The sequence below is a fragment of the Ovis canadensis genome, chromosome 2, assembly GCF_042477335.2.
Source record: "Ovis canadensis isolate MfBH-ARS-UI-01 breed Bighorn chromosome 2, ARS-UI_OviCan_v2, whole genome shotgun sequence".
NCBI classification, from domain to species: domain Eukaryota; kingdom Metazoa; phylum Chordata; class Mammalia; order Artiodactyla; family Bovidae; genus Ovis; species Ovis canadensis.
In genome coordinates, this window is record NC_091246.1 from 216,875,523 (window position 1) to 216,898,044 (window position 22,522).

General features: G+C 39.9%; 1 protein-coding gene across 1 annotated transcript in view; it reads left to right on the forward strand.

The window, feature by feature from the left end:
- Positions 1-22,522, forward strand: part of UNC80 (unc-80 homolog, NALCN channel complex subunit) — a 239,685-nt gene that overhangs the window by 72,774 nt on the left and 144,389 nt on the right. Inside the window, exons 13-21 of the mRNA XM_069573767.1 lie at positions 217-485; positions 1,553-1,921; positions 7,431-7,577; positions 9,989-10,136; positions 12,647-12,795; positions 14,945-15,111; positions 16,084-16,182; positions 20,526-20,734; positions 21,894-22,000. Coding sequence (XP_069429868.1) covers positions 217-485; positions 1,553-1,921; positions 7,431-7,577; positions 9,989-10,136; positions 12,647-12,795; positions 14,945-15,111; positions 16,084-16,182; positions 20,526-20,734; positions 21,894-22,000 — 1,664 coding nt within the window. The remainder of the gene's footprint in view (positions 1-216; positions 486-1,552; positions 1,922-7,430; positions 7,578-9,988; positions 10,137-12,646; positions 12,796-14,944; positions 15,112-16,083; positions 16,183-20,525; positions 20,735-21,893; positions 22,001-22,522) is intronic.

Sequence of the window (22,522 nt, forward strand, 5' to 3'; positions counted from 1 at the left end):
GCCAGTTAAGAATTCACATTTTCTATAGCCTTCATTGTTTGTCAGATATTATTATACATGACTTAACACCATGGGAGTTGACAATAGCCTTGAGACTCTCCATCAAATATATGCCATAGCTGTGACTGTGGTCGTGATTTAAATAGTAGGTTAAGTGTCTAACATGATCTTGTAGGTTCACATGGGGGAAGTAAGACATTGCTTTCCTTTTTCTAGTGCGATCTCAGATCTCCACTATTACGGTTGCAACCTTCAATACCACGTTGGCATCGTTCAACGTCGGCTACGCAGACTTTTTCAGCGAGCATATGCGGAAGCTCTGCAACCAGGTGCCCATCCCTGAGATGCCACACGAACCCCTGGCATGTGCAAACCTGCCTCGAAGCCTCACAGACTCCTGCATAAACTACAGCTACTTGGAAGACACAGAACATATTGATGGGACGAATAACTTTGTCCACAAGAATGGCATGCTTGATCTTTCTGTACGGAGCAAGAATTTTTCTTACTGAAGCTCAAAAGATATTGAATCTTTGGTCCAGTTTTTACAATGTTGGGTAAAATGGACATATAAGTTCTTAGAAATGTTGAGTCTTTAAATGAAAAAGCTATACTTAGAAAAAACCTTTTACAAGTGTATCACCCATCTTAAATGTACCTTTTCTCTTTTTTGAGCATCACTTTAGATTTGATCTGATATTAGAATATTTTTATAATTGAAAAATGTTAGTGAATCCTGAATACACTTAGTAAATATCTGTGTATTTGTGTTTGCTAAGTCCCTCATTTTCTAGACCAGAAGTAAGAAATTCTGCTTGTTTTCTTTTGTTATATAGGCAACATGACTATAAACCACCCAAACAGCAAGAGAGAATGAATAGAAGTCCATTAAAACATTTAAACCTGCATTCTCAAGAAAGCCTGTCTTGATTATAGTTATTAGCAAATGAAAGGGTTGTTGTATTTTACAAATCTATTTCACACAATTTTTAAAATTTCACATTAGGGAACCTGGCTCAGCAAATAATTTAAAATATTAAAATCAATAGAAAGACATAATTTAAACATGCAAATATTTTGCATTTAAAATTAAATGTAAATAATGATGCGATTGCAAGTGTTCCTCTCTTATATGCCTAAGGAAACCTTTGTTCTTCACCGATTATTACTGGAAAGGATTACTGGCAGAGGATTAAAACACTTTGATTTTAGAAATCAGTTGAGCAAGTTTCCATTTGGGCAAATAATTGCTCTCCAATTAATCCATTATGCTTTGTTATCTCCATTAACTGTCTATATTATGGCAATTTTAGAGTCCTTAAATGAGATAACACACTTATACATTTTTAATTCCTTGGGTGATTTGTTGATTAAGCACATATACAAGGTTCCAATGCAGCATAATAAGATCATCTGAAAATTACCTGAATTATTTATACTTATGTGCATAGAACAGCCAAAGGAAATGCAATAAATGGAATAGCCAAATCTATTTAGGAAGAGGTAATTCAAGTAACTTAATCACTCTCTGATTACTTTTGTCTTCCCCCAGGTGGTTCTGAAGGCCGTTTATCTTGTCCTTAACCATGACATCAGTTCTCGCATATGCGATGTGGCACTGAACATTGTGGAATGCTTGCTTCAACTTGGTGTGGTGCCCTGCGTAGAGAAGAACAGAAAGAAGAGTGAAAACAAGGAAAACGGAACTGTAGAAAAAAGACCAAGTGAGGGAACTTTCCAATTCAAAGGAGTATCTGGAAGTTCCACCTGTGGATTTGGGGGCCCTACAGTGAGTGGAGCTGGAGATGGTGGAGGAGATGAAGGAGGAGGTGGTGATGGAGGAGGTGGAGGAGGTGATGGAGGAGGAGGTGGAGGAGGTGGAGGCGGCCCCTATGAGAAGAATGATAAGAACCGAGATAAGGTATGAATGAACCAGCTTTGGCATACTCATGAAATGTTATTCCTGATTTCTTTCCATATTTTTGCATGCCTGCAATTTGTTGGCTCCTTAGCCGCTAGCCACTAGTCCATAATAAGCAGTATGCATGCAGGCATGCTCAGTCACTTCAGTCGTGTCCAGCTCTTTGCAACCTTATGGAGTGTAGCCCACCAGGCTCCTCTGTTCATGGGATTCTCCAGACAAGAATACTGGCGTGGGTTGCCATGCCCTCCTCCTGAGGATCTTCCAGATCCAGGAATTGAACTCACATCTCCTGCATCTCCAGCATTGCAGGCAGATTCTTTACTGCTGAGCCATCTGGAAGCCTCTAATAAGCAGAATAATTTTTCTGAAAAACATTAAGTTCTTTCTCTTGATTTAAGGAACATATTTTAGGTAGCCTGCTTCAGTCACAGTTAAAGAGAAGAAAGGGGAATTTTTGTTTAGTAAGTTGATTTGTTGGTATGAGTTTAGAAGACTAGCCTTTGTCCTCTTACATCTCAGCGTGCCCCACCCAGATGTCTTTATTGTTCTCATTAGTTATTGTTTCTGAATTTAATTTCCTTTGACTTGACAACACCTGATTTATGATTTCAGCACTTAACATCAGTAATTAGTTTTCTAATTTGAATTTTAAATAAGAATTACTGCAGCTATATTGATATAATTTATGCTATTTCAATTTGAGATCTTAGTTGGAAAATACTAAGTAGTTGAAATCAAAAAAGAGATTTGAATCTCTAACAGGTGACGATCTACATATCAGGCCAAGTGTTTACATGTGTAAGATTTCCTGGTGCAGAGTTCTACCACCTACATATCATCTTAAACATGAATTGCTGACTTTTTGTGGGGTATCAGGTTTTTACATCTGAAGATGTGCAGTGCTCCTTCCTCTTTTTTTTTCCCTTCCTCTCTTTCTAGTCCTACCTCATGCCTGTTTAATTTGCATTTGTCATGTTTCTTTCCTCATGGTCTATTCTCATTTTTCCCAATATTTGTGGACTCTCGTCCAATAATTCCTGCCCAGTATTCTTAGGTTCCCGAACCTAACTTTTCCTTTAGGTTTTCTTCTACTGCCTCACTCATATTTACATATTTTCCAATTCTAATAGAATCTTCTGGTACTTGATGTTTCCAACTTTTACATTCCCAAACATCACTGAGGACAATTCAAGGGTCCTCAGATCTCATTGTAGATGAAAATTACCAAAATGTTGATATTAATCACAAGGGTTTTGAACTTGGATCCCAAGGTCTAAGGGATTTTTCAGTCAAAAGTTATGTAGGAATTAGTAAACAAACACAAAGTATAAGGACCACATTTATAAACACAGCAAACAGTAAGATTCTTTATTTAAAATTGTTTTACCTGTCAATCTAGGTGACAACTCAAAGAGATGATAGATAGAACTATGTCATTTTGTTGCAAAATTCAAGGGAAAATAGGAAAAATAAAAGTTGTCAAATTTTAATAAGCTCTTATCAGTAAAACTTAGAGATATGCTAAACTGATGAAGCTTTGTTATGTTTGGGGGCTTCCGAGGTGGTAATAGTGGTGAAGAATAGGCCTGCCAATGAAGGAGACATGAGATATAGGTTTGATCCCTTGCTATGTTTATTGAGGATTTATGAAGTTTATTATTAGTATTTTGTTTGGGTTTTGCTTTAGTTCTAAAATTACACCCAACAATGGCACCCCACTCCAGTACTCTTGCCTGGAGAATTCCGTGGACGGAGGAGCCTGGTGGGCTGTAGTCCATGGGGTCGCTAAGAGTCAGACACTACTGAGTGACTTCACTTTCACTTTTGACTTCCATGCATTGGAGAAGGAAATGGCAACCCACTCCAGCATTCTTGCTTGGAGAATCCCAGGGACGGGGGAGCCTGGTGGGCTGCTGTCTTATTATGGGGTCGCACAGAGTTGGACACAACTGAAGCGACTTAGCAACAGCAGCAGCAGCAGTATTCACATCTAATTTTTTATTAAAGAGCTACAAATGTCTTGCCTATCTAGATATTATATATAATCTAGATATTATTAATCTATTATATTATATAAATATAAATCTATTATATGTAATCTAGATACTATATGTAATATATAGATATTATGAACACTAGAAACTTAATAATATAAATGTTACTTTGACCAGTTACTTTTGATTAGGATGGGGTTTTACAAAATCAGATTATGTGTTCTCCAAAACAACCACAAAAGATGCAAATGTTCTGTAGTTAGTTCTGCAAAATAATATTCTTTGTAATGCAGAGAATTTATAAAACTACTGGAACGTAGGTCAAGTGCATTGTACTTGTGATTCACACAGGTCTGCTCTGCCTCCAACCCATCTGTTATTTTCAGTGGAACTTGGAGTTTATCTAATTTTGCAACCTAGTAATACCAGAAGCATGGGGGAATTGATTAATTCAGAAGAGAAGATCTAATTTCTATTTCTATATTTGCTGCAAACGAGTACTGAGAACTTGAAATGTTATTTAGTATATGTCCTGATTTCTGCCTATAACATGCTATGTCTTTCTGAATGTCTCCTTCTGGAGGAGCTGAAATCCCAAGGACATCCGAAGATCCAAAGAAATACAAATAGATATTTACAAAAAGCTTTGGGAGCTAGGAATTTTTTTAAGGAACATTTAATAGTTTTTAAATGTTCATAAATCAATCTTCCAAATCAGCTCTTCCCCAGAGTGACCTTTTCTGAGGCACAACTGCCTCTGGCCACACAGGCTGTGTACTCCACAAGAGCTCTCTGCCAAGGAGGCCAGGCAGGACTGAAATCAGGGGCAGTCAAGGCGGCTTCTACTAAGAGGCACCTTTTAGTAGAAGGTGCCTACTACTCACTTTTTCTAATTCATCCTCCCGGAATAGTGCCTTTTCTAACTTGCACAAAGTTGCCCCAAAGGATAGCAGTGCCCCACACCTAGAAATGGGCTTCCCTGGTAGCTCAGCTTGTAAAGAATCCACCTGCAATGAGAAAGACCCAGGTTCGATCCCTGGGTTGGGAAGATTCCCTGGAGGGAGGGCATGGCAACCTACTCCAGTATTCTTGCCTGGAGAATCCTTTGGACAGAGAAGCCTGGTGGGCTATAATCCACGGAGCTGCAAAGAGTTGGACACAACTGAGTGACTAAGCACAGCACAGCTAGAAATAATCATTAACACTGGTTTTGCTATTATTATGCACCTTACTTGTTTTGCCTCACAAACTCTGTGAGACAGATATTTTATGATTCCCCTTTTGTGAGGCATAGGGTGTTAAGTAGCTTGCCCAAGGTTATGGAGCTAAGATTTTAATTTAAACTTAAAACATTTATGAATTGGTGAAAGAATTCACCAATTCCTACACCAGTCATGCTCAGTCACGTTGGATTTTTTGTGACCCCATGGACTGTAGCCTACCAGGCTCCTCTGTCCATGGGATTCTCCAGGCAAGAATACTGGAGTGGGTTGCCATTCCTTTTTCCTGGGGATCTTCCTGATCCAGGGATTGAACCTGGGTCTCCCGCATTAACAGGCAGTTTCTTTAACCTCTGAACCACCAGGGAAGCCACTGGTGGAATATATGTACATATAAATAGATAAATGTATGTATGTTCTATGTATGTGTATATATATGTATGTTTGAGTCTTCCATTTGTAAGCATCTGAGCTGCAGAGTTCCCGAGAAACAGACTTGGACAAAGAGATGTGTGCAGGAGGTTTGATGAGATATCCACTCAGGATTGACATCTATGAAATGTAAAAGCAGCAGGATGGAGCCAAGAGAGAAGCTGAATTGCAATGTCGTTGTAACAGAGACTTCAGCCCCTCACACAGGGAGCACCAGAGTTGGGATGGTTCTTCAAAGTAATCCCTGGGTAAAGTAAGGGAGCCCACCTTTTTCCATGACCTCCCTCCTAACCCTCTTTATGCCCTTGACCAATCATTGGAGGTGGACTGCTTCCAGGAGGAGAGCATAATGTGGGTCAAGGCCGATCTCTTTAGCTAAGGACAATGCCTGAAGAGGAATTCACCTGAGAGTTATCAGCCATCAATAATTCCAGCCTTGATTCATGGCAGGAGGAGAAGGGAACGACAGAGAATGAGATGGTTGGATGGCATCACCGACTCAATGGACATGAGTTTGGGTAAACTCCAGGAGTTGTTGATGGACAGGGAGGCCTGGCGTGCTGCAGTTCATGGGGTCGGAAAGAGTTGGACACGACTGAGTGACTGAACTGAACCGAACTAAATACTTACAGCAGCTCAGAGAATGAATGTTCAGTTCTGAAGGGGGCGGGGGCATTTCTGGGCATCACAGCCACTACCTGAGGCTTTGGTTATTAAAAAAAAAAATGACCCAATTACATAACATTAGGGGAGCAGAGAGAGTGTCTCGTCACATAATGAACAGCACATGATGTCTAGATAACTCTCATACCTGACACACCCTCCCTGCATTTGAGTATTCATTCTGTGTGGATGGCCCCAAAGTTTATGTATCAACCTGAGCATATGACTTATTTTATATTTGGCACAGTAAACTGATGAAGTAGGAAGGGAAGCTATTAAGATCCTCAATTCACAAGTGGGAAAACTAAAGCACAAAGAGATTGGTTCATTTATCTAACGTCATGTGCAATTAAGGAGTGGGAGCTAGACTCGCAGGTGGCTGTGCTGACAACAGAAAGTCACTAGAAGGACCGAGGAAGGTTGAAGCTTCCTGAAGGTTATGGTGCAGATCTGCATCATTCCTTAGCAACAGATTCCTTATGCTTCTTTGGAAACAATTCAAGGATTTTCTGGAAGCTATGCTCTCCACTTAAAGCAAGGATTACATGAGTCAAAAGAGAGGATAATAACAGTTCATCTCCAGGGGACTGCCTATTTAACCTCGAACGAAGAACCCACGCTGAATATTTACAAAAAATTTTTTATTCTCATTTTGTTTATACATGAGTATTACAATACAGCAAAAGCAAAAAAAGAAAAGAAAAGAAAAGAAAAATCCTTTGAAAATGTCAGAAAATGCCACATGATTTCAAAGTTTCAGACTTTGATCAGTTCCAGAAATTTAGCAAAAATCTTTGCCTAGTGATACTATCGGAAAACTGCTGGTAAAGGTACCTTCTGGAAAAAGCTGTTTGTCTTTATCATTGATAGCCCATGCTGTCTCTCTCTAGACAGTCATTCTGATCACCTGTCAAGCATATGAAAGCATGTCTTCTACGGAAGAGGTCTACATCCATATCCGGTAGCACTAGAGGGTATTCAAAATGCAAAAATATTTTTCTTTCTTGTAAATCACATTCTAGATTTTCCAAAAAATTAACACGCCTGTTGAGCCCTTGACAATTCTACTTCCCAAACTCCAGGGGCTCACTGTAAAACATATAAACTTGGTTTAATAATAAAATAGAGTCTCAGTAGCAAAAGAAACTAAGTAACTAAATAAACAGAATCCTCTTTCTCTCTCATTCTGGGTGCTAGGATGAAAGTACACCGGTAAGCAACCATAGGCTTGCTCTAACCATGCTCATCAAAATCGTGAAGTCCCTGGGATGTGCCTATGGTTGTGGAGAAGGACACCGAGGGCTCTCTGGAGATCGTCTGAGACACCAGGTATTCCGGGAGAATGTAAGAGAATTAAAGTAGATTCCATTTCCTCTTCCTCTTCTCTCCTTTCAAATTAGGAATGAGTCCTTTGACAATGAGGGTCAATGTTCCCTGAAAAAATATTTTGTTTTGTGAGGGTAATTAATGCTGTCATAAGGTGGGAGAATTCCCACAAGATAATCTCAAGACATCTAAAACCCAGGCTTAGAAAAGTTTAATTGGGAAAATAACTTCTGCCTCCTGCCTAGGGCAGGCCAACTCCCAGTTGGTAAAAGGATATATAATTGGAACATGTAAATTATAGTTTGAAAGAACATTGCAAAAATGAATATATTTAGCAAACTTCTGATGGTCTGTGAGAAATGACTTTTTAATCACCTGCCTGGGTACTATGGTAGCATATTTTATATTAGAAAAAGGGATCTACCTTTCAGATTGAGTTTGTTGTTTTTAGATATGGAAAATGGCCCTTATTGGGACAAAACAGGACTACAAAAGTAACCATTTTCTGGCTGCTGTGTTTGACAATGAACCTTGACTGCTAAATATTGGGTTGGCCAAAAATTTCCTTTAGACCTTTTCATAACACCTTAAGGAAAATTCAAATGAACTTTTTTGGCCCACCCAATATTTACAGTCACATCCCTCTGAACTGTGTGAAACTTGAAACTCTGCCCTGAGGTTTGCAAAAAATAATTCCTGTAACGGAACATGGAAATGTAACTCTAACTCCTTTTCACTTGCCTCTGCTGATGACTCCTTTTCCCTTCAGACTTTGGCAATAACCCACCTCTACAACAAGTTCAAGCTGGAACAGTTGCCTCATACATATTTTGAACTGAAATCATAAGAAAATAGTCCCTGACAAATAAGAGTTTGATACAAATTTGAGTCTAGGAAACCCTTTGGCATATCTTAGCAGAGTTTTAGGGTCATGTCAAAATCCAATGCCAGCCATTTTTCTTTGGTGTTAGGTTTTGTCATGAAATGTTCACACAGTATCAGCATGCTGGCTTTCTTTCTTAATCTGTCATATACCTACCTACCCATTTATATATCATTCTCTTTCTTTTCTGTTCTATTGTGTCATATTAGCTTATTATTTGTATGTGGGGGGGGCGGTTATTCTTAGTAATTACTTTCTCTAAATTCTGAAACTTGAAAACTTTGACCAAGATCTAGATTTTGGGGCCCCAAATTTTAAGAAATCAAAATAATAAATAATAAGGCAGTAGAAGCTGACATTACCCCCCTCTTTGCACATATGTTTATGATTTTGGGCCTTTGATTTTTATTCTATCACAGTATGAATAAATGCCTTCAAGGCTAAAATTACATTATATCTCATGCAGAAAACTAATTCTATGAAATGAAATACCAAAATACAAAAAGAAGCGTCACGCTGTAGTTGGGAGTTATAAACTGGCTTTGCTATCAGGACCTGTCTTTCTATATGTGGAGAAGGTTAGGGCTAGTTGGATCAGAAGCCACTTGAGAGATTACTGTTACTGCTTATTCACGATGTTTTCTTCTCTCAAGAGTACTGAGTGTTTCCTATCAGGACATCCAGTTTTCTACTTGCCTTCTCAACTTTGTTGATTTATATGGCAGTACCTCCATTTTCTTGTAGCCCAGTTTTATACTCATTATCAGGATTATACTTACTTATCCATGCTTACTAAACACATAGTCCATGAGATGGAAATTTGAGAAATCTCCCCTGGAAATGTCTCAAGGGTCTTTCCCTCCTGACCATACTCTGGATAAACACTTTCTAGAGCCCCCTCATGCCATCCATTGTTTTAAGTCACTTCAGTTGTGTCTGACTCTTTATGACCATTTGGGCTGTAGCCCACCAGCCTCCTTGGCCCATGGGATTCTCCAGGCAAAAATACTAGAGTGAGTTGCCATGCCCTCTTCCCGACCCAGGGATCGAGCCTGTGTCTCTATGTCTCCTGCACTGGCAGGCAGACTCTTTACCACTAGCGCCGCTTGGGAAGCCTCATGCCCTCTATTAAATCTATTTAAATTCAAAATAGCTGAGTCTGGGGGAGGTTGTCTTCTTCTCCCTGCGTAAAGCCTCTGAAGTTTCTAATCATTGATTACCAATCCTATCACCTATGTCAATGTTACACATTTTTTCATTGATATCTTAAAATCTTGATCTTGGCAAAAATACTGAGCTATTCCTGGGGCAGCATTAGCCTTTAGTTTGGGGTTTTTTCTGAGGAGAAGCCCTTCTCAAAGTCTTCTCCCCAGCCTGCCTCTGCCCATCTTAGTTTCAGACGTGAAGGGCTGGCGGAGCTGGCAAATTACCAATCAGGAGGGGTGCATGGGGACCTTTGCCTTCTGAAGGCTTCTGTCTGAGATCAGTGGTATCCCCAGCGTAAGCTGGTACCTGTGACTTCTTCACTTTTCTTCCTTCCTTGCAGGCCCAGAACTGCCTCACTAAGTTATACAAGCTAGATAAGATGCAGTTCCGACAAACCATGAGGGATTATGTGAACAAGGACTCTCTCAATAACGTAGTGGACTTCTTGCATGCTTTGCTAGGATTTTGTATGGAGCCGGTCACTGACAGTAAGTAAAGCTGTGCCGAGTTCTAGGAGAAATCGCTGCGAGGTGAAGCAGGTAGTGTTTCTGAGACACCCTAAATCTGTGGTAATAGAATGGAGAGGAAAAGATATATGTTTGTGTGTGAGTGTGTGCATGCACGTGTGAGTCTTGTGTGTAATAAAACATAAACGTGAGAAGCTTGCCCATCATCTTTGATGATACATTTTGGAGGCCTTTTGAGGACAACTTAGCTCAGCAAATGGAAACTCAAGGCGGAAAAGCTGTGACACCCTCACCTGCAGTGCCACTGTCCTCACGCTCTGCCCACAGCACGCCTCTCTCTCAGCTGGCTTTGCTGTATGACTGCTGAGGCAAGGATCTAGGAACAAAAGGATATTTTTATTAGTTCAACAAAATGAAGTGAGCACCTTTTATGTGCTTGGTGATTTTTTTGCAAGATAAAATAGGAAAGAGAAAAAATGACTGCAGTAAACATAGTAGTAATGTAACTTCGATATACACATACACTGAATTAAAAAACAAAACCAAAAACAGACAAAGGGATCTACAAATAGGCCCATAAACTATAGCTTTATGGCTTTAAGAAAACTCCATCATAGAGCCCTATATTGCAGGGATAGACCAATGAACCCAAATGGCATCCACAATCAATGAACACTTTCAGTACCACTTGAATACAAATGCAGTAATGAAATGAAGGTGATGCATGAAGCCTGAGTTGACTAAAATGCACATTTTAATTGAAACCCTGGGAAGAAACATCTTTTTAGTATAGGTTTTTATGGTTTATGTAGTATTAATGTGATTATGTAGTATAATGTGTAGTATTAATGTGGTTGATTAGATTACAATGGAGCTATATTTGATGGATTTAGAAAGTTTTTCTGTTTGTACCCTAGGCTTTTGGAGAAGGCAATGGCACCCCACTCCAATACTCTTGCCTGGAAAATCCCATGGATAGAGGATCCTGGTGGGCTGCAGTCCATGGGGTTGCTAAGAGTCGGATACGACTGAGCGACTTCACTTTTACTTTTCACTTTCATGCATTGGAGAAGGAAATGGCAACCCACTCCAGTGTTCTTGCCTGGAGAATCCCAGGGACGGGGGAGCCTGGTGGGCTGCTGCCTATGGGGTTGCACAGAGTCAGACACGACTGAAGCAACTTAGCAACCCTAGGCTTTATTGTTTGGTTTTCACATTAAAGGAAAATATTGTTCCCCTATAGATCCCCTGAAGTAATCTATTATTGAAGTTGCTTTAATCCAAGCACATAACAAACCTGAAAAACAATGACATAAGAATTGGGGTTGAGATACTGCAAGAGAAATTCTTGATTGCATTTTTTTCTCTTTTTAAACCTATTTGAGATAGAAACTATAAGAGCAGACTAAGACATTTCTTTCTGTAAAGTCTAAAGATAACCCACAGCCCTTTGATACAGACAGTGAGAGGTTAGTCATAAAGTATGTAATCACCGCTTTAAAGTGATGAATTCCCACTGAGATTCTTGAGAAGGTTAAGTGGCTCATGAAGAATCATCCAGCAGAGGCACACATCCTGTCTGATCTGTCTTGAAGCTGCAGGTAACTGGCCCCTACAGTCCCCAGGTGCCTTGCAAGCTTGCAATACTCTGGCAAGTCCACAGAACACCTGAAGTGTCCATAGAAATGGGAAAAACTGGCATAAACTGCCACATTGGGTGATGGCCTCAGGTCACTGGCATTTCATGTGTGAATGAGTTAGGAGGTGGCTCCAGGAGAGGTTGTAGATTTTTCCAACTTATATGCCCGTGGAGTCTCTGGAAGCAAGAAGCTGCTAGAAGTCTTGTGTAGCTTTTGTCCAGAACTCAGTCTCATTTCTGATTTCTGGTGCTGGTGTTAATTCCCCTACAGGGCCCTGCCTCATCTCTTCCCTCCACTGCACCACTCACCTAGTTGGCCCTACATCACTCCACTTCTCACAGACTGAACAATTTCCACTGAGAAACCAGCATTCTTCACCACCAAAAAAAAACCAAATCAAGTCTGTCTCCATTGAGGGACCACTTAGTAAACCATCTTTTTAAAAAAATTATTGTCTATCTAAACACTACTTAGGTTTAACAATTTTTCTTAGGGTCGACAGTTGTCCTCTTTTTGTTGCTTAGATTTATTGAAGAAAACATCCACTAAGTGATGGAATATGTCATAGTAATAACCCTGAAGGAGATTATGAGCTGTTTATCTCTAAGTCCTCATTAGGTGATCAAATCTGGAGTGCCTTCAATCCTTTGGTTCTGTATTTTTTGTCTGTCCATGCTCAGTTGCTCAGTTATGTCTGACTCTTTGCAACCTCGTGGACTGCAGTCCACCAGGCTCCTCTGTCCATGAAATTTTCAGACAAGAATACTGAAGTGGGTTGCCAATATTTTGTGTAGCCCTTCACTAACTCCTGGATGCCAAGTACTTCATTACTTCTTTAAACACTGTACCTGAAAGGAAACACTGCCTTTAATTGGTACCTTTGCATTCCAGACAAGGCTGGGTTCGGAAATAACTTCACCACGGTGGACAACAAATCCACAGCCCAAAATGTGGAAGGCATCGTCGTCAGCGCAATGTTTAAATCCCTCATCACACGCTGCGCTTCAACTACTCATGAATTGCACAGCCCTGAGAATCTGGTGAGAAGCTCACCTTTTCCTCCCACAGGAGTTCTCAGTTTTATGCCATGACCTTGAGAAAGAGAAGTTGAAATCTAAAACTAAAAAGTTAAAATATCTATGTATTTTCCCAGTGTCACCAGCAACTCACAGTAGAAACCCAGCAATACCTTTCTCCTCCCTGTCACTTGTCATTGTGCCTGCAGATGGGCTTATCTCTTCCATCTCAGAGGTTCTGTGGTAGTTAGCGAAATAGTTGCCAGGTATTTTGAGCCCTTCAGAAAGAAGGTGCTAGAGCCCAGCATGCTGGTTTGTGAAATACTAAAGAGTGTTATACCAAGCTTTTGTTTGAAACCACATTTACTTTAATAACTAATTCAAATATGCTGCTGAAATGGGTTTTGTCTCTTTTTTTTATCAAACACCAATCTTTTAGCTACTCTTCACAAAAGACTGTGTTAATTAAACCACCAAGGCCACAAGTAGAGAGCGCCAGGTTTTAAAAGATTAGTGTTTATTGCTGCCAAGAAGATTGTGGTTTGGGATAGTAAAATATAGATGAAGACTGATGCATCTGACATGACTAATGAATTCAGGTCTCTCAGAGGAGTAAAGAAGCATTTCTGTATCTTACTAATCTGTTAGCTATAATGACTTCTATGCAGAAATCAGCCCATTGACACATATGGACACTATCTGCTAATCTACTTAAATCAGAGAAGTAGTTTTAAGTTATTCTAAATTACTGAAACTATATATTCACTTGAGATAAACAGAACAAAATCCCGAATGAAAAGGAATTTGATTTTGTTGATTGTCAAGCCTCCCAACAAGGTTCTTGGAGGTTGAGAATAACTTGCGTACCATACATGTGTTCAGTTTGGTCATAGCAAGAAGTAATTTGACAAATTGATTATAGAATATATGAGCTCTTATAAGTCTTACCTACCATGTGCATATATAGAAGAAATACTACATTTCTTAATTTTATTTGAATCAATTTAAATTTGGCTTTGAACCTCCATTCCACCAGAATGGCTGGAAGTTGAACCTCAGTCATTCTTGGGCCTCCCAACTTCAGAGAGTAGGGCAAATATTCTCAAGTCTTAGGCAGGAACCAGGGCTTGTGGTGAGGCTCCATGGATTTCAAGCATCAGTTATATCTGTTCGCATGGTGCTCTCTGCTGCTTAGGGATGGGCACTCTTGTGAATTTGGAATCCTTGTTTTTTGGAGTCTTGCCTACCATGGAGGAGCTACCACATTGCAGAGTGAGGGCATAAGGCCTTCTTCTCACAGGACCTAAAGGATACTTTATGTTTTCCTCAGTGGCCCTTCCTTCTGCTTTTCTAAAGATGGGCATAACTGTCCCAGTGGTTTTAGATTTTGAAACCCAAAGCTCTAAGGTGGGTTTTAGGCTTCTGTGTTCTTCTTCATCATGAACCTTTCCTAAGACACAGAATATACTAACTACCTTCTTAGAGAAGACAGATGGACAGATGGGGAAATGCTGAATGCAAAGCTTAATATCTTAAAAAAAAAAGAAAAATGTCCTGCATTAAATATTGAATCACTAATACGTTGGTTTTAATAGCCTTGTGTCTTTGTAAGTCTGTAGTCAAGTTCATGTTCAAATGGGCTACAACATACATATGGTTTGTTAAGTCTATGTAGAAAAATGTATCATCCTTGAATGTCAGACTCTATTAGAATTGTCTAGAAGGTTTAGCATAATTTATCACAGCGATGCCAAAAATTTGGAGAAGTTGAATAGAGACTGAAATCTCTAGTCTAGACAAAATTCTGATTCCCTTATTTTTTGCAGGCATCTCTTCAGAAGTCCCAAGAGACATAATTAAGAGTTTGGAGATTCAGTTGTTATAAAAGTGTAAACTGATGTCTTTCTAATATCACAGCCAACTTTCTAAATATGTAGCATGGTGACTGTCCTTTTTCATACTAAGAATGACAGGCGAGGATTTTGGTAATGTTACCATAGGAACAATGGAGGGGCAGGATACCATTAGCTGCACTGTAGTAATCTGTCTTCCTTGTATGATTCCAGTGCTTATCTAAGTCCAAGGAATTACCTTCTACCCCTCTTCCTATGAATATTCTTCAAAGACACAACTATCTTTCTTTCCCCACACTTTCCTTCTGGCCTCCAAATAGGGGCTGTATTGTGACATCCGTCAGCTGGTCCAGTTTATCAAGGAGGCCCATGGGAATGTCTTCAGGAGAGTGGCCCTCAGTGCTTTGCTTGACAGTGCTGAGAAGTTGGCACCAGGGAAAAAGGTGGAGGAAAATGAACCGGAATCTAAGCCTGGAAGAGGAAAAAGGTTGGAAGCTTGAGCTCTCTGAATATGAGGGTTTGCCCAGTCTATAGAATATAATGTCCTGTTGTATTGTCCATGATGTGAAATTCCAGGGCAGGGATGAAGGACTGTCCTGTATGAGTGATAACACTGGCAGTGGCCCAGCTGCAGCTTAGAAAACGGATGAGTTTCCTATCAAAAAAATGCTGCCTCTGTATGAATCAGAGCTCAGTTGATCCCAAACTTTCATACACTTGGACCTTACTTCATAGCTCTTACTTATCTGGTAAAATGCTATATATGTTTTAGTCCCTTCAATAGGTATAACTTATATTTTTTGTCCAGAAAGAAAAATCAATTACTGATACCATATGATTCTGTTCAGTAAGTAATATTTTTAACATGGTGAAAGATAAACAACTGAGACATGTCCAATTATGTTTTCTTCTAGTAAACATGAATTTAAGGGTTTTGCAGGTGACTCGGTGGTAAAGATTCTGTCTGCCAATGCAGGAGATGTGGGCTCACTTCCTGGGTCAGGAAGATCCCCTGGAGAAGGAAATGGCAACCAATTCCATTATTCTTGTTTAGGAAATTCCATGGATAGAGGAGCCTGGCAGGCTATAGTCCATGGGGTCACAAAGAGTTGGACATGACTTAGTGTCTAAACAACAAGAAGCATGAATTTATTGTATGCCTGTTCTATAAGAAATGTCACTTATGAAGATTAAAAGAAATGTCTCAATTTAACATCCTGCCTGCAGTTACTGCCTCTGTGTGCAATGATGGTATTGTAGTGTTCTTAGGCAATAATGCAGCTAGGTCATAAGTTAAATGGTAGGACATAAATTCCACAGCACATAGACTCATGATGGTAGAGGGGATGTGCAGTCCATTTAGGTTGTCTGTAACAGTGTTTTGCTTTATGAAGTCTACGAATTACTGAGAAGTGGTGTCCTGCTCTGCTGTGATTGGTGGAATGCACCATTTGCACAGGTCAGAGGCGGGAAGCGTGGTGGATAAAGGCCAGGTGACTGCCGCACCTGAGGAATGTCGCAGCTTTATGTCCGGTCGCCCCTCACAGACTCCAGAGCAGTAAGTAGAATTAGCTTTGTCTCCAATGCAATGGGCTGAGCACTCCCTCCTGGAAGAAATTCTATTTCCCAAGCTGCTATTTGCTTTTTGTTTCTGTTGAACTTCTCCTTGCTTCTGCCCTTTACTTTTCATTCCCATGCGGCTTATCTCTACAGGCTCAAATCACAAGTAATCAACTTCATGCTTCCAGGAAGCCTCCCTCACTGCCTTTCCCATTTCCAGCCTCTACCCTACTTCTGTCTCCCATGCACAATCTTGCAGCTAAATCTTGAAAAGTAGCATGTATAGCAGGTACGAGGGCGATGTCATCCACTTTCTAGCTTAAAATATCACTTATAAATCATTTATAACTGTCAATAATTGAAGCTTTATCCAGAAATAAGTAAGATAATCTTCTCTCATGTCCAGCTTTACCTGGAACAGACTCATCCATTTCATCTTGGTTCTTGGTTCTCTCCAGAGATCCACTCCACTGCCTGTTTTGATATCAGTTTATTTCCATTTTTGATAATGGCAATATCAAAAGCATCATGAAAATAGTGCCCGCAGAAAATGTTAGGATTATTTTAGAAACTAAATACAGTCTAGTTCCATGCAAGACCTATTTGTATGCATTCTTTTGAGACCTATTTACTCATAAGTGATGTTGATCAATACTTAAAATATGATCCTTTTAGTATGCCATTCTATCTCCCCAAACCATTATTTAGTACAAAATGATTATTCTTCCAGAAATTCTGTAGGGTATTCTAGGTTTTATGGTATCCCTTCTGTACGGGCAAGGAAGTCATGTCATCACATAGGACCCTGGTAACCCACAACAAGCAAGCAAAACCTTTAAGGAACAAAAAGCCTGCACAGTTCTTATAGCCCTTCAAAATTTTAGAAACTTCCCCTAAAATGATTGGGTAAAAGTAGTTCAGTTGCTCAGTTGTGTCCAGCTCTTTGCAACCCCATGGACTACAGCATGCCAGGCTTCCCTGTCCATCACCAATTCCCAGAGCTTGGTCAAACTCTTGTCCATTGAGTCAGTGATGCAAGTAGGGAGAAGATAAATCAATTCCATGGGTCCAGCGACCATGTGAGTTTTTAATTAACCACTACAGCCCCAATGCCTCAGTGGGCCTTGCTGGGTCCATAGTAGGCTCTTAATATATATCAAGAATGAATGTATGACAGTCAATGAGAGGGTGGACTTATTGAATTACCATTAAGCCTTTGTCTTCTTTAATTTCTATTCTCAAAATTGAAGTTTAGTTTTTCCCTTAAAGACGTTTTTAAGGACATAATAAAAATCCAAACATAAGTTCTAAGGAGAAAAAAATATATGAAAGGCAAAGATTTGTCTGAGGCTGAATAACCAACCATAAGACTAGTTAAAAGTCCTTACATACAGAATCTATCCAAAAAAAAAAAAAAAAGAGAGAGAGGACTTTTTTTTCCCAAAATAACGCTAACAACTATTGAGTTAATCTGAACAATAAGAATGACTTAATAAGTTAACTAGATTTAAAACATAAAACTATCTACCTTGATAGGTGATCTAGTTTCCTCAATTGCAGATACTCTCTTTCTGTAGTTCTATAAATACCACCTGATTTCTTAGCATTTAGCATGTGTCTATTCTCTCCCTTGAGGAAAGATACATGTTTTAATATGCCTCTGCATAGCAATTTCCACTTGTGGGGGTGTCGTAGAATGGCAAGTGTGGGAATTTTCCCTGCTCCAAGTGGGCCCAGGAGCTGAGCTGCCACATGTCCTCTGTTTAGCACTGAAGAAAGGTGGGTGGGTAATCCTGGCTCCTACTCTGTTTTCTCTTTCTCTCTGTTCCCCTTCCTTCCCCTTCATACCCTTGGCTTCTCTGTTTTCCCTCTTAAAAGTCACATTAACTGAGTGATATTAAACCCAGTTCTATGTGCCCATTTCTCTGAAACTCATGATTGATACATACCCTTTGGACAAAGCTGATTTGGCACTTTATTATAAAGCTGATCAGTTATAGCTTCCCTGGATATTTCCCCACTCAGGCCACATAGTCAATACTCACCATTGTGTCACACATTACCCAAAGGTAAAAAATGCTTCATACGCTGTGAGCATTTGATAAAATAACAGGGAAGTCAAATTCAGAAACACTGATTTAAATTCGCACTCTTGGGCTTCCCTGGTGGCTCAGGCAGTAAAGAATCCACCTGTAATGTGGGAGACCTGGGTTCGATCCCTGGTTTGGGACAATCCCCTGGAGGAGGGCATGGCCACCCACTCCAGTGTTCTTGTCTGGAGAATCCCCGTGGACAAAAGAGTCTGGTGGGCTATAGGCCATGAGGTCACAAAGAGTTAGACATGACTGAGCAACTAAGCACCACAATATTTGAGAAGCAGAATGTCCTGCATGAAAATAATAATCAAAGATTTGGGGCTTCCCCAGTGGCTCAGTTGAAGAATCTGCCTGCCAATACAGGAGACAAGGGTTTGATCTCTTATCTGAGAAGATCCCACATGCCACAGGGCAACTAAGCCCGTGTACCACAACTACTGAGCCTTGTGCTCTGGAACCCAGAAGCTCCAACTGCCCTTGCCCTGCAACTACTGAAGCCTGTGTGCCTGGAGCCTGTGCTCCACAACGAGAGTAGACACCATGATGAGAAACCCTCCCACTGCAATAGAGAGTAGCCCTCACAGCAGCAAGGACGAGCACAGCCAAAAATAAATACATAAAATTATTCTTGAAATGATAGTTAAAGGTTTTTATTACTCTCATGACATTTTGAGAGAGAAAACCTGCATCCCTATATAAATATCCCCAGAAAATGATTGTTTTTATACAGTATTATCAAATTTTAGGTAGATCCCAGGTTTAACCCCAATGCTTACAAATAAATCATTACCTAAAACCCCCAAAACAAATTTCATCATATGTTACTATTTTCTCTAACCTTTTCTTTCCAAATGACTAAGTAATATATGTTGATCAAGTTGCCAAATGTGGAAAACACAAAAAAATAGAGAAAAGTAATTGTAAAATCAAAATATCTTCAACTAGAGATAACCACCATCAATATTTGGTATATTATGTTGAATACACATTTGAGCATGTGTACAGACAAGTTTACACACAGACACATAATCACATGTGTGCTTCTTTAAAAAAACTAACCTGATGATGACTTGCTTAATCCATTTGTTTGACCACTGCCTTTTAACTTTACAATATATCAGGAACGTACCTCTTTTCATTAGTCTTATGAAAATAGCATTTTAATGACTACGGAGGGTGCCATCATATGGAAGACCCACAATTTCTTCAACTGTTTCCCTAGAATTGAATATTGAAATTGTTTCCAGTGTTTTAACATTGGCCCAAAATCTCAGTGAACATCTAACCTTCTTATATCTACATCTTAGTATATTGTTCCATCATTTCCTGGGAATATCTTCCTGGAAGTTGAATTTCTGTGTCATTGTTGTAGACATAAGCTCTACATCACATATTACCAAATTACCTTCCAGAAAGGTTGAATCATTCTATCCCACCATGATTGGATCATAGTACCCTTGCTTTCTTTCCATCTCCTTACCCCTTCTTAATCTTTGTCTTTTTAATGAGTGAAAATAGAGATCTGATTTCAATTGGCCTTTTTTTGTTAATACCTAATGAAATTAAACTCTGTATTACCATTGGCCACTTGTCTTTCTCCTCTTGTGAAATGCCCTAGTCAAAAATCCCTTTGGCAATGTTCCCATTTGTCTTATTAAGTCAGACTAAACTTTTTTTTTTTTTTTTACTTTTAAGCTGTAAGATTCTTTGACATAAGAAAGCTAAATAATCAGGCATCATAAAAATAACAGTGAAAAATTATGGTATGATGCATCCCCTGGGTGTGGTGATTGTATTTGATTTATTCATGCATTCAAATATTTTTATGAGTTTATTTAGGGACAAGAATTATACGGTCCTGAGGTGGAGATGGGGGTAGAATATGGTACTACACACTGCTCAGGGAACTTCAAAGAAAAAGTTAAATATTTACTGACGCTGTAAGTATTTTTTTATGACCCACACTCACAGAAGATTACCTGCAATAATATTTAGTCTTACATTACGGTGGAAACAAAATGATGACCTCAACTTGACAGCTGAGCTGTATCTATTTTCAGGAAGAGCTCAGGGAGTCAAGCTGGGTCTTCCTCCTTCCATTCCCACTCTGCCCTTTGCTAATCCCAGCCCATCACAGGTCATCTTGCATGATTTGCCTCCATGTCACCAACAGGAGGTTGAAAGAGAGTTAAGAGACTTTCACATGTGTTGTCAGACATTTAACCATCCCCTTGCCCGCTTTCAGCGATGAACAAATGCAAGGGGGAAACCTAGGGCGAAAAGATTTCTGGCGCAAGATGTTCAAATCCCAGAGTGCGGCGAGTGACACCAGCAGCCAGTCTGAGCAAGACACTTCAGAATGCACCACTGCCCATTCAGGGACCACCTCTGACAGGCGCGCCCGCTCACGGTCCCGCAGGATTTCCCTCCGGAAGAAGCTTAAACTTCCCATAGGTAAAAGTATGTCTTTATTTTATGGATTCTCTTATTCCCTGCCATGTCCTCAAGTCAGCTCATAGTCAGAACAGAGCAATGCATGTGAAAGTAGAGAAAGGGAAAGCTTTCAAGTCACAAACCCTAGGGTGATTCATTCATTCATTCCTTTCTTTCAGCAGGTATTTCTCAAACCTTTACTGTGAGCTTCTAGGGTGTGCAAACACTGTGCTAAACTTCAGTGATTAGATGATGAGTCACAGTGTCTGACTTTGCTGAACTTACAATCTTTGAGGGGTGGCAACCTCTGAAACAGATCATTATACAACAAAGTATACTTGCAAGCTATGAGTTTTATGAAGGAAATCTACATGGTGCTGTGAAAGCATGCAATAGCAAGACCCAATCTAAATGGAAAGAGGAGGCGGATATCAGGGAAGGCTTCCTGAAGGAAGGGACATTAATATCTGCAGAGTACTTGGGAGAAAGAGGAAGGAGAGCACTCCAAGTGGTAGTAACGCAATATGCAAAGGTATTAGGAGGGAGGGACATGGAAGAACTGAGACAAGAGTGTCTGCATGACAATGGTGGAGCCATAGAGACCAGAGTATTCTGGGCCTTGCAAGTCACGTGGCTCTTCATCTTTTAGCCCTACAGAGGCCAGATGGGATGTTGAACATGGCGGGTAACATAAGCCATAAGCAAGTAGATTTTTTTCTAGAAGATCACTGCATGGGAAACATACCGGAAGCGGCATGAGTAGATAAGGGGGATCAGATAGAAAACTTCATTATGGTCCAGGTATAAGTAACAATAGCTTAGACTGGGTGGTGACCATGTAGACGGAAAGAAATGGACATATTTGAGAGATACTTAGGAGACAAAATCAACAGGACTTAATGGAAGATGTGAAATTTGACAAGGACTACATGGATTACACTTTTGATCACCCAAGAGGCCCAGGTTCTTTTTGTCCTTATCTTAGTCATGCGATCTTATAGTCCAATAGTGAATGTTTTTTTTCAAAGCGTGTACATTTTGAAAACAATTTTTGTTCACTTTTGTTTACATTGGGTCATGTAATTTTCATTGCTTTTTGGGCCCATGCCAACATTTTTGTCTAATCCATTTGGGAGAAAATGCTATAATGGTCTAATTTTTTAAAAATATTATTAACTAGGAAACTGGCTGAAACGCTCATCCCTCTCAGGCCTGGCAGACGGCGTGGAAGACCTCCTGGACATCAGTTCTGTGGACCGCCTGTCTTTCATCAGGCAAAGCTCCAAGGTAAACAGGATGTTACTTACGTAAGGGAATGTTGTAGTCACTAACAGAAAAATGTCAGGGCTGAGAAGTGCTAAACACCTGGAGGGGCTGAAGAAATTCTCTTCACATTTAGTAAGTTTGGAGAACTTAAATGAACTATGGAAACTAAGATGTCTTAGTATTAGGCAATCACAGAAAGGAAAACAGTGACAAAAACTTTAAATAAAATTGTAACGCAGCTTTAAAGAGGTATATAGCTATTTGTGCTCATGCTCAGTTGTGTCTGACTCTTTGTGACCCCATGGGCTGTAGCCCACCAAACTCCTCCATCTGTGAAATTTTCCAGGCAAGTATACTGGAGTGGGTTGCTGTTTCCTCTTCCAGGGGATTTCTGGGCCCAGGGTTCGAACTTGCGTCTCCTGCATTGGCAGGCAGATTCTTTACCACTGAGTCACCTGGGAAGCCCCATATAGATATTAATTCCCAGCTACTTTTAACACACATGTGAAATCCTCACATCTTGAGATCCTGTTGAAGGACACA